This window comes from Myotis brandtii, unplaced genomic scaffold (assembly GCF_000412655.1).
Source record: "Myotis brandtii unplaced genomic scaffold, ASM41265v1 scaffold328, whole genome shotgun sequence".
In the NCBI taxonomy this organism is placed as follows: Eukaryota; Metazoa; Chordata; class Mammalia; order Chiroptera; family Vespertilionidae; genus Myotis; species Myotis brandtii.
Window position 1 is genome coordinate 1,715,397 of NW_005362626.1, and position 17,909 is coordinate 1,733,305.

Below are 17,909 nucleotides of genomic sequence, written 5' to 3' on the forward strand. Positions count from 1 at the left end.
TGGGGTAAGTACAGTTTTATTTCCTGACCTTCAACTGATAATTCTGGAGGAAAATTATGTTTTTCCTGGGGTGATAGTAGCAAGTAACCATCAATAGCAAAGGCAGAAAGTATTCATTTTCTAGTAAAGACATACTTTTTTTTTTCAATATGAAAGAAGGATGAACTTCAGACGAATATCATTACAAATAGTTTTATACATAGTAAGCACAACTGGGGGAAAATACTTTTCAAAACAAATGGCAAAGGCTTCCTTTTAAATGAATTCTTTGGTTATTAACAGGTCTTGAGTGACATTAGCTGGTGTTTGCTCTGTGTGTCCCTGGAGGACCAGGATAAGATTAATTATCCTGGGTTATAGCTCAAAGAACATATTTAATACAATTTACTTCGCTTTTATGTAAACAAATTGCAGATTGAAAATATCTTTAGATCTGAGATAGTTATTTACAAAGCTACTACTGAACATGTTGCTTAAACTTTTTATTCTTTTAAAAATAAAATCTCCGATTTTCTTAACAGGAAGCATAAACAAGGCAGAAATACAAACTCTTTGTACATCTTCCCATGAGTCTTGGCATGAGGCTTCTCATTCATTGGCCCACAGATTCCTGAGTTAAATAAAAACATAATGAAACTTAATTAGCATGCCCTGGTTACTCTATAATGGCTTATCATCACTTCAGCAAAGCAAAACTTGCTGGGAAGGGGTGATCCAACCTATTGCCAAAACCAGCAGTCCCTATTCTCACTACTCAGGAGAAAAATGCTGACAAACTATGAACATTTTTATTCTAATCAGTAAAGAAAATAAGCTAATATTAACCAAAAAGATGGAATATGTCCGAATAAAATAGGACAATCCAGAAAAATTGAGACAGGAAAAAAAATAAGACTACATGAAGAGTTGTAAAAGAAACTAGCCCATGGTGACAAAAGAAAAAAAAAACCACACATATATGTAGGCAGTACAATATCTTTACTTTTATATTGGTTCCCTGGTGGGAAAAAAGATGTCATTTATTTTGTATAACTCTGTTTTCTCCCATAATATTGTAAACAAGCAGACCCATGCACATAGTGATTGACTAGGTCTTTAATGAAACTTTTTTAAAAAAGTAGCTGGGTTAATAGACAGCCTATGTCTATTGGATTTTACCTTTTATTTGGAATAGCATTTAGAAGTAACTTACATTTTTTCTGTACCTGGGGACATTATTTTCTATACCATTGCTATCATCTGATTTCCTGTATTGAAAATAAAGAAAGTCACTAGATGTTTACACTGCATAAAATCAAGTCCGTAACCATCTACATCATGACTATCAGGTAAATGTGAAAAGTAAATACAGACAGAATTTACTCTTAAAAATGTTTTACTCATAATGTTAATTTTTTTATGTCATTGATTATGTTGCTGCAGATGACAGTGGCAAAGGCCTGTCTATTTTATTCAGAGGGAGAATTGCTTCTCCCTAAGCATGTGTGGGGGCTTGGGTAGATGGCTGTAATGTATGTGTTGTTTTGACAAATGCAAGGTAATAGCCAATCAGGAGCTCAGCCAATATATGAGTTACAGGGGCTGTACTTTGACGAGTTTATTACACTGAATTAGAGGCTGAACATGGTTCTTTATCTTCTCAATGTGCATCGGAGCAAGAATACACGTCTAGGCTTCAGATTCTGAAGACAAGAGTGGCTAAACTATATAACAAGGGTGTGTAATGAATCCCCTTCTAGGTCTTTCAGGAAGCTTTGAACTCATTAAGCCATTAATAGTAGAGAATAAATTCAACCATCAAATCAATTATGTTGAAATCTGGGGGCAAGGACAGTTAGGTGAGATTGTGTGGTTTAAATATCTGAGTGGATTAGATGCTGAGTGAGCTCCTCATTGGACTATGTGAATGAGCACTAAAACTAGCCTGTTTTGATGTTGCATGTTTATACTATTTTAAAAAATCATTTTCACCAACACACTGTGAATAACTGGCATCTAACTGAACATACACACACACATATATATACACACATTATATGTAAAATATATTGATACATAATATTTGTTCTCTGTCAAGAAAAATGTATCTCCTAGCTAAAAAATTCTAAAAGAGCATTGGGAAAAGGTAGGTCTAGTGCCCCTGACACTGGAATGAAATCTAAAGCTACAGCTATAACCTAAAGATGAGGAAAATAAAATGCTGTCAGTGATCTCCCTGGAGCAGTATGGGATGGAGAAAATGATGTACAATATCCCAGTTTTCAAAGAGAAGGAAGTTAATGCATTGCACTAGAGACTGAATCAATTTGACATTGCCAAGATATTCTAGAAAAAATACTTTTAAAGTATTTTTTTCAATAGGGTAGGCTACATAAGCGAAAATTAAATTATGAAGAATTGGTCGTCGGTTCCATGGGGTTCTGACACCATCCTATCAGAGTGTCCTATGCCAACCAGAATGTGCTGAGACCCCAGCAGCCTCCTACTATCACTGCAAGGGAATGGGTGGAAACACTGGGGAGACTGAGCTGGGGGAACCAAAGAACGGGGCAAGGTTGTAACGTTTCAAATATCTGTCATGAATTGTATATGACTTTAAGTATAAGAAAGAGATTCCATACATGGGAGCCAGAAAGATGCAAAGTGCAAATTAGTATAAGTAAGATGTTCAAGTTCTCCAGAACGAGGAACAATTAATTCTCTTCCAGCCACGAGAGTCTGTGATTCTAAGGCAACACCGTTGTATTCCTATCTGTGGTTATGGGACTCCTGATATAATGATTTTATGCCCTTAATTTATAAGCTCATATGGTATTGGTTTATTTTATCTTCCACATGTGAATTGATTAAAATAACTATTTTGCATAGCGTCTACAAATATCTGAATGATAGCCGTATACCCTGCCCCATTCTTTAAGAGTGGCTACTGCACTCACACCTCAGAGCTCCTGTTGACTGATAAAGATAAACTTTAAAGGCAATTTTTTGTTGGTAACATTTGCTCAGGCCTCCAATTTCTTAGGTTTCTCTTGGCTGCTTTCATCTGGTCTTATTTTCTGGTCCCCAGTCCTTGGCTCTGTTACTGAGATTTTTTTTGAAGTATTGTTGGCATACAATATTATATTAGTTTCAACATAGTGATTCAACATTTACATACCTTGCAATGTGACCACCACAATAAGTCTAGTAGCCATCTATCATCATACAAAATTATTACAATATTGTTGACTACTTTCCCTATGCTGTACATTACATCCTGTGGCTTATGTATGGACCTAGAGGGTATTATGTTAAGTGAAATAAATCAGACAGAGAAAGACAAATACCATATGATTTCACTTATATGTGGAATCTAAAAAAACAAAAACCAAAAACCAATGAAGAAACAGACTCATAGAGACAGAGAACAAACTGATGGTTGCCAGTGGGGAGGGGGGATGGATGAAAACGATGAGGGGAGTAAGAGGTACTAGCTTCCAGTTATAAAACGAAGTTGCTAAAGATTTTAATCCCAATCTTGGCCTCCTCCGTCACTGGACTCTACAGTCAGTTATCTGGTTTGGAGGAACTAGAAGCTCCCCGCTTTAGCACAGCAAACTGTACCCCTGGTAACCTCCTCCCCAACCCTCTGCATGCTCAACTCTCCACAAAGTGAGCTGTATGAGAACTAGCGCACAATTTGTGTGCTTTCAAAATAGTGACTGATAAAATCCCAGGCCAGTCATTTTCCACCCAACAGGGAATCAGCATCAGTGATTGACATGTTAAAGAAAGACGGAAGCCCAGGCACCAATCCCAGAGGTTCTGATCCGGAGATCCAGTAAGGTCTGAGTAACTGCATTTTTAAGGAGCATCCATCCTAAGTGATCAAAAATATAGCCGGGTTTGAGAATCAGTGCTTCACACAAATAATACTTCCTTATGGTCACTGAACACCCACGCTAGGTGTTCATAGCCCACACTAGGCCCTTTTACACATAGCACATCATTTAACCCAACAGCCCTATGTTGTAGGTACTACCACTAAACCCACTTTTCCAGGAGAAAACAGGATTCCAATGTCGGCAGGCAAACTCCAGATGGTCACTACAACACAGACACATACAGCAAGTAGCATACATAATATACTCGTGATTTTCGCCTAACTGTAAGCATTTATTCTATTTCATATTTATCTGTATTTCACTCAAGTGAAAATTTATAAAAAATACTACTTACAGCTGTTCAATTTGTTCAAATTCTTTCCCATCATCTGTGTAACAAAAGAAGAATATGCATATTAAGATTGGTTTATTATTCTTATGGAGCATATATGTTTAATTCCACCCCCTCACCCCCAGTTAAGAATGCACTGTGCTATGTCCCCTCTTTGGAATGAAAGAGAGATGAGCGACCTTAGGCAGCTGCACCTCCATCCTGTCCTCCTCTTATACCTAAAATTTCTATCAAGCATAGTCTAGACTAGAGCTTCAAATTCTCAAAACAGGACTGATTGATAGATTAATTACAAATTTATTTAAGTTATTAAAGTTTTAGTACAAAATCAGGAAAGAATACAAAATTTAAGATAAATTATCTTACGGGAAGAACATTGGTTTCTCAACCCATAATCCATCAGGTATAGGCTACAAAACTAGGAAACTGACAAGACCTAGTCTCTATATGAGAACTCTAAAATATTTGATCAAATATTTTAAGTGAGTTATCTAAGTGAAAAAGCAATTATTTGTCTTTGAAATCTTTTCTATTGTGCTATCACAGAATTTCCCAATATTCCAGGACCAAAGCACCTATTACCTAATTGATACGTAGGTACCAGTAACACCAAAGAAAATGGTGGAAAAGATATATTGTAGTACTACAATAGTTTAGTAAATTGAAACAGGAAGATCATCAATACAAGCTCATAGCTCACTGTCACCATTGATTTTAACATAAATATCATTCCAGGTAACAAAAACTAGATGTTTCCCCCAAACTCTGAAGCCCCTGTAATATATTAAGTCATAACTTGAGAATGTTATCTAAAAAAATAACTCCTACCTGGGCGGTTCTTTTTCTTTTGGGTGTACATTTCACAAAGCAGAATAATAGCCACTAAAAGGACAACCTCAGCAGCTATTGCAAGAAATGGTTTGAGGGGCACCAAATAAGTCAGCACGACAAGTTCAATGTGGTCTTCACTCTCTCCTAATTGGAATATTGCATGGCACCAGTAAGCTCCCTGGTCTTCCTCTGAAAGGTGCATTATCTTGAGCCTTGTTTCATTAGCATTGGTTCCACTGATCACATACTTATCGCTCATGTTAACATCAAGAGGAACCTAATATAAGGAGACATTAAAATCCATTCCTATCATATTGCATACAAGAGACAGGTCCTAAATGATCTAGTTTTGAGCAAAAGCTATAAGATAAGGCCAAGAGAACCATTTACCAGAGAAAGGCATGTTAAAACTTGTGTGAGAAGTTATACATACTAGTAACAGCTCATCTTACCAGAGTTTGATCTCCAAGAGGTAACAAGCAAAGGAGAGGTATACTTTGCTGTCAATACTTACCACTGAATGTCTGAAACCACAGCACACGGGTCACCATGGGTAAATATTATATGAGAATTAACAGCCAGCTGGATTTCACATTCTAATTCCCGACTAGCTGTTCAAAGAACTTTCCCTTCACAAGCACAGGAATACATTCAACCAACTATTAAATGAATGAAGCCACTAAAACTGATCGTTCCTATAAAGGAAGATCACTGGCTCTGGAGACTGGGAGTTCCTCTGACAGGGACTGGAGATGAAAGCTTCCGTCCTGAAAGATGATGTGGAAGGATGGGTGGACATCCCCGGTGAGGCTGGTGTCCATGGTGGTGTGGGCACTCTCTGTCCTTTCATATCTGAATTTCTCTCTCCCTCTCCCTCTCCCTCTCCCTCCTCCTCTTCCTCTCCCTCTTCCTCTCCCTCTCCTGATATTCACTGGATTTTCCCAGCCACTCAAGACTCACGCTAGGCTATTTGGGGGCTTATTTATTTAATCCATTTAAATTCAATTTTATTCTCAGGCTACTAGTATTTAATTCCTTCACTGCTCTGTCATTCACTTGCACTGCTCAATAGATGCTCACCTGCATACAGATATTCCCAGAGGTTATCTGGTGAAGCACTCTCTGTGAGTTTATTATGTGCCCCCAAATTATAGTAGCCTGCTCCCTGGGCGCAGCACTGCCCGTGATGCTGTTACCCATGTGTCTTCTCTAACTCGGAGCTGACGAATCTGAGGGCTGTGTGACAACAGGCATCCCAGGGGATTCTGATGCAGAGGGTTGGCCCACACTTTGAAAAAAACACTTGACCTAAAGTTTTGACCTGCACCTTCTTCCCTGCACTTTTCTCACTTCTTAATCTGACCCATGCTTAGGGCCAAATTATAAGAGAAAATGAGTATAGCAAATGGAGAGCTGCACAGACTACCTTCTAGAAGTTTAATATAATTAGATTTAGGGTATTTTCATCAGTGTCACATATGCATAAATAAGTTAGACTGGACATGTCCCATATCACAGTTGATAATTTTTACATATTTACATGTTTTTAAAAAAATTATGTACATATACAAAATGATTGCCTTTCCTAATCAGCAATAAGAAGAGAAGCAGAAATGTTAATGGTTTGTCTACTCGTAGGTGGTTGGGAGCTGTTTCTTTGAAAAATCAAACTAAGGTTATCACAGAATCAGTCACTCTCCCTGTTTTCCTTCAACAGTCTATGATAGCATCAACTTTGTCAAAGAAGGAACTTAATGTTTCAGTTAAGGTGTACACTGTCTCATACTGTTCCTTCTAGAATTACAGCTTGCCTTTACAGAATTGAATTTCTGTGACCATTAGCAGCAGGCAATGGGATCATTTCCTACATTTCCATGCTATTAGAGGCTGTTTGGGAGGAAGAAAGAGCCAGAAAGATTTCTTGAATACTCAAGTGTGTTTGATGGTTTGTTTGTTTTTTTTCCAAATCAGATCTTTGAGTATCCATTAATTCCTTAATAGGAATTTGAAGCATTTGGCTTCCCTTAAGTCTCAGGGAGGCCAAAAGAAGCCAAGGCCAGTTACTGGAAGAACCTAAGTTCAAAGGACCAAGTTGTCATTCTTTTCTGAGATGGTGCAGTTGTACTGCCTCCTATCACAAGTGTGTCTGGAGGGAGACAGCAGCAGGAAAGGAAGACGGCCTTTTTTCCAGTTATTTTCATGAAAAGAAGAAAAAAAGAATATTTTTGTTGTTGTTGGGGTTATTTATAAAGTCGTCAAGTAAAAATGAATTATAACTTTATTTCAAAGAATTCAAGTAGATTGCTAAATGTAGAAAACAAAAAACAGATAATGGAACATTTAAGAGTATCTTCGATGTGTAATGTAACAAGCTAAAAACGTCAAATGACAACTCTCTTTATCACTGTTCTTTCTTTATGAACGCATACTAAAGAAAAAGATAGCAGACATATAAATAGTCCTTGCAATTCTAAGTCTGTTATAATCTTATTATAAAATAAAATTTGTATTTGTTTTCTTCAAATTAAAGAAATATGACCTTACCTGTACACTCCCATTCATACTGTACCAGGTCCAATTTAAAGGAACGCACTCTTGGCATTTACATATAAATACAGTTGAATCCCCCACATAAGTGATTACTGGTTTGTTTTTTCCATGAAGTTCGGGGACTAAGAAAAATGTAGAGAAACGTAGATTACTGAAAGAGTTTGAGTAGGGAGAATGTATTTAAGTTGAAGTCAGTTTCTTTCGTTTTTCTCATTAACATGAGAAAGATCAACCTGCTTTAGGAGCAGCCTCCATGAAAGCCTTGCAGATGAAGTAGAGATCTGAGTGTGGCTGAAACAGGGATTCTTTTCTGAAGCCACAGTTTCCTTCCAACCCACAGAGGGCAGGGAGCTACACCTGGGTATCACCTGGTGAGGCATGGCGTGCACGTGGTTGGCACTGCATTTTAACAACAGGGCTGTGATGCAGGTACTTCTAGAGCCAGGCTGGGCTCTCCTTAAACACACACTGTTCTGAAGGCTACTTTGAAGCTGGTTGTGCTGGGCACCAGTCCAGGGCCTTTCTGCCTCCCCAGCCGGCTGATCTCCCAGATATCTCCTCTAAGTCGCAATCTCAGCATGCTCTTTCTGGAAACAGGTTAGGTCATGATTCAGCAGGAAACTATGTGGTGAAATATGATCAAAACATTGACGTTTACTCAGGCTAGGAATCAAAGTGGAAGAAAAGCAATGTTTGGGGGAAACACGGTAGAAGATACCCTTTTCCAGTAAGTGTCTAAGAGGCGCAGGCCTGGGAAGCACAGCTGCTAGCTGAGAGGGCTTTTCAAGAAAATTGTGGGTATTTTATGAAGTTTGGGGGTGGGACACACTGCTGGGCTCTTAGACTATCTCAAGTAAGTGTTAAGGTCAGGGTATAGACTGTAGGTAAGTGACAGTGACACCAGAGGGGAACAAAACCAAAATTCTGCTTTCTTTTCATCTCTTCTGTTGGTTTTGTTTTTTACTGTCCCCTGGATTAATGGTCAAGATGACAGTCACCATGGCTCTGCCATGCTTTACATGGCTGATACCAGCCGTGTGGACCTAAATTATAAAATGTACTACCCTCAGGGAACATAACTTGTTAGAACTGCTCTGGAGATTGCACATGGTTCTGGGATGCTGCTTACATTTGGAAATATTTATGACTACAAGGACAGGGATATGGTATTCCAATGTGTCTGATTGACCTTTTGGAACTTTGGATAAACTAGGGCACATGAGAGTCTTGGGATTGGAAGAAGCCATGGTTAAAGATGGTGAAGTTGCTGCTTCAGACCGATCTCTGGTCTTTTTTTATACCATCACTCATCTTTCCAGGGTGAAAAGTAATCGCGACATTTGCTGTTGCCCCTGTAACTGGCATCACTAGCCAGACCACGAAGTCAGCAGAGTTTTTGCATTGTACTAATCAGTGATGTGGGCCCTTTTATAATCTTGTAGTAATTAATCAACCAGCTCTCATAAAGGCAGAAGCAGGAACTGTGCTGATGAATTATTCTGAGAACTCAGACTCATGCACTATAGCTGACTCATGTAGTCAACAGAAGAATTTTTTTAATCTCAACTTAAAATAGAGAATAAAGCAGGCTTTTCATCCACACTCAACTATAGTGCTGCTAAGGAAAGATAATCCTTATTCTTAAGAAAAATCATAAGCATTCCATCTGCAAAAAGCATAATAGGGCATCGATAGAAATATATACCATTCTATAAGCCTTATAGATCTAATTAAATAACTATAATATTAGTTGTTCTGCAGAAGCCACACATCTTTAAAGTGTAATCAAATAAAATTATTTCTCCAAACAACATTAATTTAGAGGAATTACAAAGCATTTTTATTTCACCAAAAAAAGATCTAGAAGGGCTCAACTTATTTTATAAATATCTTTATGATATAGTACATGCTAAAAAGTCACATTAATGTTAAGTGGGCATTCAAAACTAATAAACTACACAGCTGGTGTGTCTCAGTGGTTGAGTTCTGACCTATGAACCAGGAGGTCACAGTTCAATTCCCACTCAGGTTGTGGGCTCATCCCCAGTGTGAGTCTTGCAGGAGGCAGCTGATCAATGATTCTTTCTCATCATTGATGTTTCTATTTCTTTTTTTAAAAAAAAAAATATACTTTATTGATTTTTTATAGAGAGGAAGGGAGAGGGATAGAGAGTTGGAAACATTGATAAGAGAGAAACATCGATCAGCTGCCTCCTGCACACCTCCCACTGGGGATGTGCCCGCAACCAAGGTACATGCCCTTGACCGGAATCGAACCTGGGACCCTTCAGTCCGCAGGCCAACGCTCCATCCACTGAGCCAAACCGGTTAGGGCTGATGTTTCTATTTCTATCTCCTTCTCCCTTTCTCTCTCTGAAATCAATAAAAATATATTTGTAAAAATAAAAACAAAAAATCTCTAATAAACTGAGATAAACTGCTTCAAGAAAACTATTTTTCAAAGATTCTAAATATTCAGTGCCGATTTCATTCCTCAAGCACTTGATTTCAGATCTAGGCTTAGTGTTGATACTCTATCAGCTTCGCTCTCTCAAAATAGATAGGAAATCAAGAAGCCTTCTTCAAGACCACCTGACATTAAACCTGTTGGTATATGGAAAGTAAAATGCCCTTGCTAATCTTCACATCAGAGGTAAGAATGATCACTTCAAGTAATAGCTTAGGAACTTTATTACTATAAGAGAGCTAATGAGAAAAAATGCAGTATATTTAATATTTAAACTTTCAATAGGCCTAACTAGTATGCAGAAAATAGCTATTTAAAAGGGGAGAAGCAATTTTTAAAGTTGTATTTCTTGGAATCACATCAAGTCTCAAGATTTGATGAGTATCTTCTTAAGACCCACAGGTCTTCTTTACTTATTTTAAAGAGGCTCAATACAATGTTTACAAGGATTGTGTGTGCATGAGCATGTGTGTGTACAGGTATTCAATATCCTCTTAACTCACTGGGGAATGAGGGAGGGGGAAAAAAGGGGAGGGGACAAAAGGAAAGGAAAATGAAAAAGAAGGAAAGGAGTAATGGAAGGAACTGTAGTTTATCCTTCACTAAGTTAAATTAGGCAAATTAAGGAAAGTTAAAAGAGAATGTATATGATCAAAATAATCAAAGAATGATAATAGTTTCTGCCTTTGCAGAGACCGATTTGCATAAACATAAGAATTTATTATATTTACCAAGAAAGAACATTTATAGAACCACATGAAGGAAATGAGTCAGTGAGTACAGAAGGAATACAAGGAGGAATACAGGAGTGAACCATCTTAAATCCCGGTAATGATGAAGCAGGCCATTCCACTATTGATGGGGCCTTGGGAACAGTATCCACATTTTGTCAGGGCAGCTAGCCAGACTTGAGAATGATTTCTCATGTATCCTGGGAAGTTATTGTGAAGCAAAGCCCAAAATAGTTAATGTGGCGACAGACCGAGTTTCCCAAATAGCAGCATGGACATTGCGTTCACTAATCTATCACAGAATGTGGGTTTTTTCATGAAGATAATTATCCAACTTGAATGGCTAGTCTTTATTATGAGTTTGAGACCTTTAAAGTTTTGGTTTAATGATAGAAAGAGTAACATACTTCGATTTGTCCGTTCCCACAGGGAAAGCTGTGGGTTATATTCTGAGGTTGTCCTTACTTGATGAGATCAAAAGCAGGCAACCCTGTGTGCATCTCCATAGTATTTTTAAATTTTATGTATCCTTAAATTTCCAAGTCCTAGAGCCACTGATGGACACACAGTTTCACAGTCTAAGTGTACAGTGACTCAGTTACCTGGAGGGCTACTATGAAAGATCTGAGTTTAGAGCAATGGATGGAAGGATGGATGGATGATAGATTGATTGATTGAAGATAGATGGATAGATAGGTTCAAGAGGCTGCTGTGATTTACAAATAACTTGGCAGCCTGGTCTTTCTAACTAAACCCTGTGCTTTAAACTAGGGCAGGGAAGCCAAGTGGAAGTGGGTTGGGAAATACAAATCCTACACTGGGAAGACACTGGGAAGCACTGTTTTAAAGATTGCCACTTATGACTCAATGGAAAGCATATAATTTTCTTTCAGCTGCATTATGTTTAGTGTTGTAGTAATAATATAAAAATTGGGGGATGTAGTATTCTCAGAATAGAGCACTGAAGTTATAACTCTATAAATTATTAGTACTGACCTTTGAAATTAAATGTGCCCCTTTGTTCCTTTTCCTCTTGGAAGAAACAAGAATAACTTCCCATTTGTTTGCTATCAATGATGGTGAACCTAAAGATAATTTAAGTTATTAATATGAGCTTAGTTCTCTAAATACTTGCAATGAAAATGAAAAGACTTAGCCATTAATCAAAATTTTAAAAAAGAAAAAAAAATTTGTAATAACATTCCGGTGAAAACAATGGGAAAAATTGCCAGTCACAAAAATATTTAGAATTTAACTAGTAATTTCATGTAACCAACCAGCTTAAAGCTTGGTGTACTCACATGTATTGGGTATACAGAATGTTTCCTGTTGCATTGATGAGATAATTATTCTCAATAAGTTCATCATCTTTTCTCCAAGTCACGTTTACTGAATTCAGATCCCCAGATGTTGTGAACTGGCACGTGAGTTCTACATTAGAAGGTCTTTGCAAAGTGATATTTTTTTCTACTGCAACATTGGAATATTCTATTAGCCACAAAAGAAAACAAAACCAAATGATATTGTAAAAGCTACATAGAGGGGAAATCCAATATAAAAACCAGTTTAAATCAACAGTAGTGCTCTACTAAGACCATTTCCTCTTCTGACATTCCTTTCAGGAATTATTTCTCTGTTAACACCTATGTGGTTCCCTTTGTTATTCTCTTTCACAGGCACTGTTGAGGAAAAGCTCTGTTAAAACATTAACATAATTGCAAAAGCCTTAGGCTGTGACTTTTTAAAAAAATATATATTTCTTTATTGATTTTAGAGAGGAAGGGAGAAGGAGAGAGAGATGGAAACATCAATGATGAGAGAGAATCATTGATTGGCTGCCTCCTGAACGTCCCCTACTGGGGATCGAGCCCGCAACCCAGGCATGTGCCCTTGGCCGGAATCGAACCCCGGACCCTTCAGTCTGCAGGCCGAGGCTCTATCCACTGAGCCAAGTCGGCTAGGGATAGGCTGTGATCTTAATCTCCTTAAAATCTGTAGTTGTCAAGGGTAGAGGATGAAGCAACCTGTGAGTGGTGTCCTGTTTCATATACTTTCAGGTGCTTTTACAGTTTGCTTGCTTTCCTATCAGCAAAGCACAAGCATCAAAACACGTAGAGAGAGTTTTACCTCTAAGTCTAAAAGACTTTATGGTTAGCCAACACACTAATATGTCCATTGAACTTGGTGCACAATGTATAAGCTTCCCCAGGACTCCACAACTGCAGTAATGTAGTTCTGCTTTTTTAGTTTTACAAAAGCAGCCATGGCATGTACATTTCCAGGACTTTACCCATTTGCTCAGTATCTGAACTATATTTTTTAAAAGACTGTTCTTAAAATCATAGTAATTTACATCTGCCTAAATAGTCTTATTTTTATCATTAAAAATTTTAAAGTGTATGGACCTTTAAGCAAATTGTGATCTTTGAAAAAATGACAAGTTAGACCTTAAGGGGTCCAATTGGGTATCATTTCACTTGAAATAAAAGTCTACTTTGACCTATTACAAAAAAGTAAAAAATTTAGAAAGCCTCTTAAAATTTATTACATAGGACATGGTTTAAATCAGGAACTCTTATTAAAAATAGTTAAGTGCACTACAACATATAAAACTCAATAGCAGCCCTAGACAGTTTGGCTCTGTGAATAGAACATCAGACTATGGACCTAAGGGTCCTGGGTCTGATTCCAGTTAAGGGCACGAACCTCAGTTGCAGGCTCCTCCCTGGCTTGGGCCCTGGTCAGGGCTAGTGCAGGAGGCAACCAATCAATGTGCCTTTCTCATTGATATTTCTCTCTGTGTTTCTGTCTCTCTTCCACTCTCTCTAAAAATCAATGGAAAAATATCCTCGAGTGAGGATTAAAAAAATAAAAAAATAAATAAAATAAAAAATAAATAAATAAAACTCAATAATAGCAATAAAACATCTCGATTTTAAAATGAGCAAATAACCTGAATAGACATTCCTCAAAAGAAGAATTACAAATGGCCAACAAATACATGACGAGGTCCTCAACATCACTGATCATCAGGGACATTCAAGTCAAAACCACAGTGGAGACATCACACCTGATAGCATGGCTATTATAAAAAAGATACAAGACAACAAGCATTGGTGAGGATGTGGAGGAAAGGGAACACTTGTACTCTGTTGGTGGGACTGTCATTTGGTGTAGCCATTTGGAAAACAGTATGGAGATTCCTCAAAAAATAATAAAAAAATAGAACTTCCATATTATCCAGCAATCCCATTTCTGGGCACATAGCTAAAGGGGATGAAATCAGATCTCAATGAGATATCTGCATTGTCATGCTTGCTGCCGCGTAGTCACAACAGCCAACATAGCAAAACAACCCATGTGTTCATCAATAGAATGAACAAAGAAGTTTGGTATATATAAAGTGGAATATTATTCAGCTATGACAAAGAAGGAAATCCTGCCTTTTACAATAACATTGATGAAACTGGAAGACATTATGCTAAGTGAAATAAGCCAGACAAAGATAAACACTGTGTGATTTCACTTACTTGTAAAATCTTAAAAAAAAAAAAAATTGAACTTCTAGAAGCAAAGAGTAGAAAGTTGGTTACCAGGGACGATGGGAGCAGGGGAAATGAGATGTTGGTCAAATGTACAAAGTTGCAATTATGTAGGATGAATTAAGATTTGAGAGCTAATGTACAGGCATGAAGACTATATTCATTAATATACTTGATAATATTCTACTGAACACTGGAAATATGTTAAGAGTAGATTTCAGGTTCATTCATCACACAAAAAAATAAATGTGAGAAGATGATATGTTAATTAGCTTGACTATAGTATCATCTTACTATCCTATATAATAAAAGGCTAATATGCAAATCGACCAAAAAGTGGAATGACTGGTCGCTATGACATGCACTGACCACCAGGGGGCAGATGCTCAATGCAGAAGCTGCTCCCTGGTGGTCAGTGTGCTCCAACAAGGGGAGCACTGCTCAGCCAGAAGTGGGGCTCAAGGCTGGCAAGCGCAGCGGGCGGGAGCCTCCGCCTCCATGGCAGCGCTAAGGATGTCCAACGACCCCCCCCACCCCCACAGTACATGATTTCATGCACTGGGCCTCTAGTATATATATAAAATCATCATGTTAAACATGTACACTTTAAATACAATTTAAAAAAATATGTTTTAAAAAAATAATAGATCTCAAATGCAAATCTAAATCACAGGTGGGAATACAACACAATATCATAAAAACATTAATTATCCCCAAATTAATCTATAGATTCAGTGAAAGAGGATGATTGTCATGTTGGTCCAAAATTTGCAACTAATGTATTACATCTGAATTTCCCTACAAGAAAAATTTTATTCTAAAAGAGACATCAACTTATAAAATGGCCAAAAAGAAAAAGAAAATAATATTAAAAGTAACTGTTGTAAGCACCATTTACAGACGAACCTGAGCAATCAATATTGGTGCAAACATTCCATTTATAAAGTGGGTTAAAAATCCTAGTGATAGCAGTGAGAATAAAGCCTAAGGTTCCTAGTCACCATAAATTCATCTTCAGATTAGAATTCTGTATTTCACAAAAGACAGTTCCTGCAACCCAACTTTCTGATGAGAAGGCAACAGAACAACAACCCGCATGTAAATGTCGTTGTCTTGACAACCAGTGTTTCAAAATGAATGTCAAATCTTTTGTCAAATAAAAACAAATCCGGACTTAAATAAGGGAAAACTAGATTCAAAAAGTCTATTGCACTATGAGCATGCTCCCGACGTTGGATCTGCAAGCATCTCAAAATCAAAACAAATAGGCCTTTCTTTCACAGGGAGGGAAAGCCCGCTGGCAGGAGCTTTTGAGAGGACATTGGACAAACTAGTGGGGGAGCACACAGCATGACTGGGCTGTCATGCACTTAGTGATTGCTCAGAACTGGGAAAGCCCAAGTTCAGGGGCCTATGAGGAAGAGAAAACTGCCCGACTCAAGTTCATCAGGCCAATGTGAAGGTAAGCAAGCAATGAACTGCGAACACTTGATGCCTTTGTAACAGTTGGGATACTGGTTTTAATAGCAGTTGCAGAATGAAAGAGTAGTCAGGAGTTAAGCCCTCCGGACAGATTAAGTAAGTAAATAACCAGCCCAGCATCAACTAAAAAGTCAATGCTTGCTCTCACCCCAAGCACCTTCCTTCCCCAGGTGCCTGCTGGACTGGAAGCTGAAGGGTGTGATGCTGCCAACATCCTCAGGTCAAAGGATTGGCAAACGTATTATTCACATGAATTCCCTTAAACATTTCATCCCAACAGGGAAACTCACCAGTAGAACATGCAAACAGTAAAAAAGCAAGTAAGAATATATTCTAAATATTAGAATGGGGATAATTGGGGACAAACAGAAGTTGCACAATGTCATAAAAATGTTCTATGATAAAGTGCAGTGCAAACATCCCTTTGGAATCAGATTGGGGAGGAAAAAGCTCACCTTTCCTGTTAAACAGAAGTACAGGAACAGTTTTTCAGATGAGAGGACATATCATTGGATAAAACTCGTTATTGACTCAATGAACAGGTTTAAAGTATTTTAAATGCTACTTGAACTTTTAATATTGTTACTCAAACAGATAATGCCTCTTACTCATTTAAAGAACTCTGAGATTGCTTTGAAACACTGGTGGTCAAATCCAAAAAAACATGAAAAGAGGAAGCAGAGATGTGTTTTAGCCCAGAATTCTTTACTCATTTTTCTCCTGCACTGTCATGGGCTCCCTGGGGCATCTTCAAATGAGCTGCCGAAAGGTCTTTCACAAGATACCTGAGTTCTCCTCTCAATGCAGAGTGATTTGAATGGATACACCAGCAAGAACCATCAGAGTACCTGCAAGTCAGAATTAACCCTCCTCTCCCCCTAGTGTCCCTTTTCCGGAGAGCCTTTCTCAGCTCCCATGTCTAGACGAGCTGCCTCTTCCTTGCACCCAGAGCCCAGCATCCTCATGGCAGAGTCCCCATTCTGCTATACGGTACTATATATACTGTACAGATACTGTGATTGTATAAGGCAGTGGTCGGCAAGCTGTGGCTCACGAGCCACATGTGGCTCTTTGACCCCTTGAGTGTGGCCACAAAGTTTCAATCGCACTGTACGTGCATGCCCGCACATGGTATTTTGTGGAAGAGCCACACTCAAGGGGTCGCAGTTTGCCAACCACTGGTATAAGGGGCTGGTGTGTTTCTCCCAGCAGACCACGGGCATGGATTAGAACTTCACAAGATAAAATGCAGTGGCTTAATGAAAAATAAAAGCTTATTTCCTCATCGTATTATTAGAAATATGAGCCTGGCCTGTGTTGCTCAGTAGGTTGGGTGTCCTCCTGTGCACCAAGAGGTCACTGGTTTGATTCCTAGTCAGGGCACATGCCTGAGCTTCTACGCAATCCCCAATAGGGGAGTTCAAGAGGTGGGTGATTGATGTTTCTCTCTCATCAATGTTTCTATCTCTCTCTCCCTCTCCTTTCCTCTCTCTCTAAAATCAATTTTAAAAAACATACATATTTAAAGAAAAGAAATATGAAATATGATAGATTTACCAGTCAGGGATAGGTTGTGACTCTCCAAGGAAAAGTTGGAGTATCTGGCCAGCATTTCTTCTCGAGCATGTAGACTTGTAAAAGGTGAAGCTGTGAGAAAAAGAGCAGGTGATTATATATTCTTATCAAGATTAAGTGACTATCTAAAAGCCAGTTTCCAACAGCTAACAGCTAACGTGTTATATACTAGTCATGAAAAAAAATGTTTTCAGGAAGATCTGATAAATTTTATATGCTCCACAGATATTCAGAAATATATCGGGCTATTAAGTGTGACCAAATTTTCAATTGTTTCTATGGTCTTTTTTTTTTTTAACTGAAAAATCCCTATTGATTTACACCAAGTGGCTTTAAAAATAACTTGAATTTTGTTATCCTACAATTTGTAGTTTCTTTATAAAACATAAATGAAGACATTGAGGGATTAGATAAGAGTGGCAGGAAAAAGCAAGGCATGCGGAGGCAGAGAAGATGAGAGAACAGGAAGCACAGGATGGCCCTAATCAGGGGCATTAGAAGGAACACAGAGAGCAC

At 38.1% G+C, this 17,909-nt stretch overlaps 1 protein-coding gene across 4 annotated transcripts; it reads right to left on the reverse strand.

Annotated features, from left to right (window-relative positions):
- Positions 1-465: 465 nt before the first annotated feature.
- EMB (embigin) lies at positions 466-17,467 on the reverse strand. Of its 4 annotated transcripts, none has more exons than XM_014543533.1 (9): positions 17,376-17,463; positions 13,748-13,876; positions 12,096-12,282; positions 11,791-11,879; positions 7,591-7,718; positions 5,044-5,323; positions 4,219-4,252; positions 1,193-1,247; positions 466-610 (listed from the first exon to the last, which is right to left on the reverse strand). In XM_014543533.1, exons 2-9 carry the CDS (start codon positions 13,812-13,814, stop codon positions 593-595), a joined length of 858 nt encoding a protein of 285 aa, XP_014399019.1. In that variant the 5' UTR covers positions 13,815-13,876; positions 17,376-17,463; the 3' UTR covers positions 466-592. The 4 variants fall into 4 exon arrangements, with proteins under 4 accessions (XP_014399019.1, XP_014399018.1, XP_014399021.1 ...); XM_014543532.1 differs by having other exon boundaries at positions 5,041-5,323; XM_014543535.1 differs by lacking the exon at positions 13,748-13,876 and having other exon boundaries at positions 17,376-17,467.
- Positions 17,468-17,909: the final 442 nt, after the last annotated feature.